Consider the following 3,260-nt stretch of genomic DNA (forward strand, 5'->3'; position numbering starts at 1 on the left):
GGGCCAGCCTGGGCGCTGGGAGCACTCGCTACTGCTGCTCGTGGAGGTCGGGCGTCACCCACCTGATGTGCCGCTGCGTGGATGTTGCGCTGCTCGCTCACGATGACGTGGGGCAAGTGCTGGTCCTTCCTGGGAGGCGCCGGGGGCGGCTTGAGCAGGAACCTGCCGGGGCAAGCAAAGACGTCGGGCCCCGGTGCCGGGCTGAGGCACGCTGCTGCAGCTCTTCCTCACTTACCGTTTTATTTTCTTGGCGCTGGGCTTCAGCCCCGTGCCTCCCCACTCGCCCCAGCCCGGCAGCACCAGGTTCACCGGCTGCGGCTTCCCGGCCTGCTCTGCCTTGCGCTTCTCCCGGCGGAAGTCAGCGACCACATCGTCCCCGGCAAAGGCCTCTGTGATCACCCCTCTTTGGTCGACGCCACCCTCCTGTGGAGAAAACAGTCAGTCCCCTGCCGTCAGCCCCGCGCTGGGACCGAGGGGCGGGCCCGTCCCGCTCACCTCCTCCTCCACGACCACAGGTAGGCTGGGGCACTGGACCTCCTGGCACTTCCCAGCCAGCACAGCCTGCAGGCTAATGATCTTCTTCTTGGCTGGTGGTTTCTTGGCACGCCGGTCCCCAGCCCTGCCTTCCTCCTGCTGCCGCACTCGCTCCTCCGCTCTTGCGGCCGCTGGCTTCTCCTGCTCTTCCACACGCTCCTCTGAGGCCAGAGCCTCGCCGTCCTCCATCGTCCGCGCCCGGCCCAGCTGCTCCGACAGCAGGATCTCCTCCTGGGCCTGGGGAGGCTGCTCGGTCCCGAGGCTCGCCGGCTCCTCGGCGCAGACGGCGTGGATGGGGCTGTCCCCCCGCAGTTCAGAAACTGCCTCCATCTCATCGGCACCTACGCGTTGAGGCAACAGGTGAGAAAGAGTCACCCACGAGCAGGGAGGGAGAGCGCAGGACGGCTGTGTGAAACCGGGCAGAAAACGGCCCCCACGACCCCCTTTTGTTTGCCCAACCCTGCGGCACAGCAGAGCCGCACCGCCCGGGGCTGCGAGCTCCTCACCTTGTCCCTCAGGGCCCCCCGCCCGCTGCTGCCGCGCGTGCCGTTTCTGCGCAAAGTCTTGTAGCAGAGCTTCCTCCTCCGACACCTCCTCCTCCTCCTCCTCCATCTCCTCCTTGCTCTCCGCAGCACCAGGCACCGCAACGTCTCCAAGACCCTCCTGCACCTCAGGCTCCTCGGCTGGGCCGCTGGGCTTGCCCAGCATCCAGGGATTAGCTCCGCTGGCACCCGCAGGGATGGTGGGGACGGTCACCGACGTGAGGTCCTCCTCGGGCACATCCCCTGGCTCCTCCTCAGGCAGCTCCACCCGCACCTTCTGCATCAACTCCTTGTTCTTGGCCAGCTGCTCCTGCATGGCCTTGCGGGCCTGGGAGGGGATTGAGATGTTTCTAACGCAGGCCAGAAGCACGCCCACCTTCCTTGCCCCACCTCAGCTGTCTCCCCCTTCCCCAACCTGCGTCAGAGACCTTGTTGTGGCCTTTCAATACATACAGGGGACTTATAAGAAAGAGAGAGAGAGACTTTATACCTTTATACCCTGTAGTGACAGGGCAAGGGGCAACTGCTTTAAACTAAAAGAGGGCAGGTTTAGGATAGATATAAAGAAATGTTTTTCGCTGAGGGTGGTGAGACACTGGAGCAGGTTGCCCAGAGAAGCTGTGGGTGCCCCATCCCTGGAAGTGTTCGAGGTCAGGTTGGATGGGGCTTTGCACAAGCTCATCTAGTGAAAGATGTCCGCCCCTCCTGTCATGGGCAGGGACTAGACGGTCTTCACAGGTCCCTCCCAGCCCAAACCCTTCTGTAATTCGATGATCTCACCTCCAGGTCATACTTAGCCATAATGGCCCTGGAGCGGGCCCATTTTCCCTTGTTCTGGTGCTTAAGACTCATCCGCTCCTGGGGGGGGAAGAGGGAGAGAAGCATCAGGAAGAGCACCCTCGCGAGGGGGGACTTCCCAAGGGGTGGGGGAGAAGCGCAGAAGCAGCACCTGCATCCTGAGCTGCTCCAGCTCCTCCAGCCTCGCCAAGGCGGCCTCAGGGTCCGACTTATGCAGCAGCTCAAACTCCTTTAAGGCCTTGCGCCTCTTGCTCTTCTTCAGCACGCGATGGTACCTGCTGCCCAAGGGCGGAGAGCCAGGGAGTGAGACCTCATGGCGCTGGGGAGGCCTTTGGGAATGCAGTGCTGTTTTGGGCGGGAGGCTGCCCGAGGCACTGCAGATCCCGGGGGGGAAGGGGGCCGCTCTGCCTTCCTCCCCGTTTTGGCCATACCCACGCGCTGGGCAAGGTCGGCTCCAGCGCCAAGGCCAGGACCCAGCCCTCTCCCACCGCACCGAGCCCAGCAACGGCAGAGCCTTACTTCTTGCTCTTGATCTTCTTCTCTCGCCGAGCCTTGGCTTCGTAGTAGGACTGCACGACCCGAGCCTTCTGTAGCTCTGCCCGCCGCTGCCGGGCCTGCCAGGGAGCGCAGAGTGAGGGCAAGCGCCGAGGAAGAAGCCTCCGGCGCCAGGGCAGGGCCCGGGGGGAAGCACTCACCTCCTCCAAGCTCATTGCCTGCAGCGAGGCCGTCTCCTCTGGCGTCAGGAGCGGGTCCGTGATGGGCTGCTGCGTTTTGTGGAGCAGTCCAAAGATCTCCTGCTCCAGGGGAGTTCGGGCCTGTTGGGACATAACAGGCACAGCAATGCTCCCCTGGACGTCCCCAACCTTCCTGGTGCCCCTGAGCAGGCCCAGGGGAGGGCCCAGAGAAGCGTGCCCCCCTCCTCCTGGGGGCTGGGGTCACAGCCCTGCTCACGCGTCCCACGCAACAGCCTGGGGCTCGCTACGGGCCTGCCTAGGCACCCTCCCAGCCATCACGCCAGGTCAGGGCAGGCAGGATTCCTCCCAGGGCAGAGAAATAGGCTCGCAGTCGACAGGCAGCGCTGCCTGGGTTAGCACCGGCCAAGAAGCACGCAGGACAAGTTCCAGGCCACGTGACACCACGTCCCGCCAAAACGGAAGGGGACCGTCGGGCAGATCGAGGCGCGTGCCGGGTACGTCGGGAGCTCGGCAAAGGGCTGTCGCTCGCCCGAGCACCCGGACAGCTGGGATAGCTCTCAGGGGTGACAGCGACTCTCCTGCCAGCAGCACAACCCCCACCAGAACTCGCATGCAAAACCAAAAGCATCCTTCCTTCAGAATGAAGATTTACGGATGCGCCGGGCTTGGCAAAACAAAACCCCCCCCCCCC

General features: G+C 64.1%; 1 protein-coding gene across 1 annotated transcript in view; it reads right to left on the minus strand.

The window, feature by feature from the left end:
- The window catches only part of UTP14A (UTP14, U3 small nucleolar ribonucleoprotein, homolog A (yeast)), a 32,165-nt gene that overhangs the window by 19,448 nt on the left and 9,457 nt on the right, over positions 1 to 3,260 (minus strand). The window contains exons 5-12 of the mRNA XM_009331999.1: positions 2,570 to 2,689; positions 2,394 to 2,488; positions 2,026 to 2,149; positions 1,857 to 1,934; positions 1,041 to 1,404; positions 496 to 875; positions 236 to 423; positions 63 to 162 (exon numbers count right to left, since the gene is read on the minus strand). Coding sequence (XP_009330274.1) covers positions 63 to 162; positions 236 to 423; positions 496 to 875; positions 1,041 to 1,404; positions 1,857 to 1,934; positions 2,026 to 2,149; positions 2,394 to 2,488; positions 2,570 to 2,689 — 1,449 coding nt within the window. The remainder of the gene's footprint in view (positions 1 to 62; positions 163 to 235; positions 424 to 495; positions 876 to 1,040; positions 1,405 to 1,856; positions 1,935 to 2,025; positions 2,150 to 2,393; positions 2,489 to 2,569; positions 2,690 to 3,260) is intronic.

This window comes from Pygoscelis adeliae, unplaced genomic scaffold (assembly GCF_000699105.1).
Source record: "Pygoscelis adeliae isolate BGI_AS28 unplaced genomic scaffold, ASM69910v1 Scaffold339, whole genome shotgun sequence".
Taxonomy (NCBI): Eukaryota; Metazoa; Chordata; class Aves; order Sphenisciformes; family Spheniscidae; genus Pygoscelis; species Pygoscelis adeliae.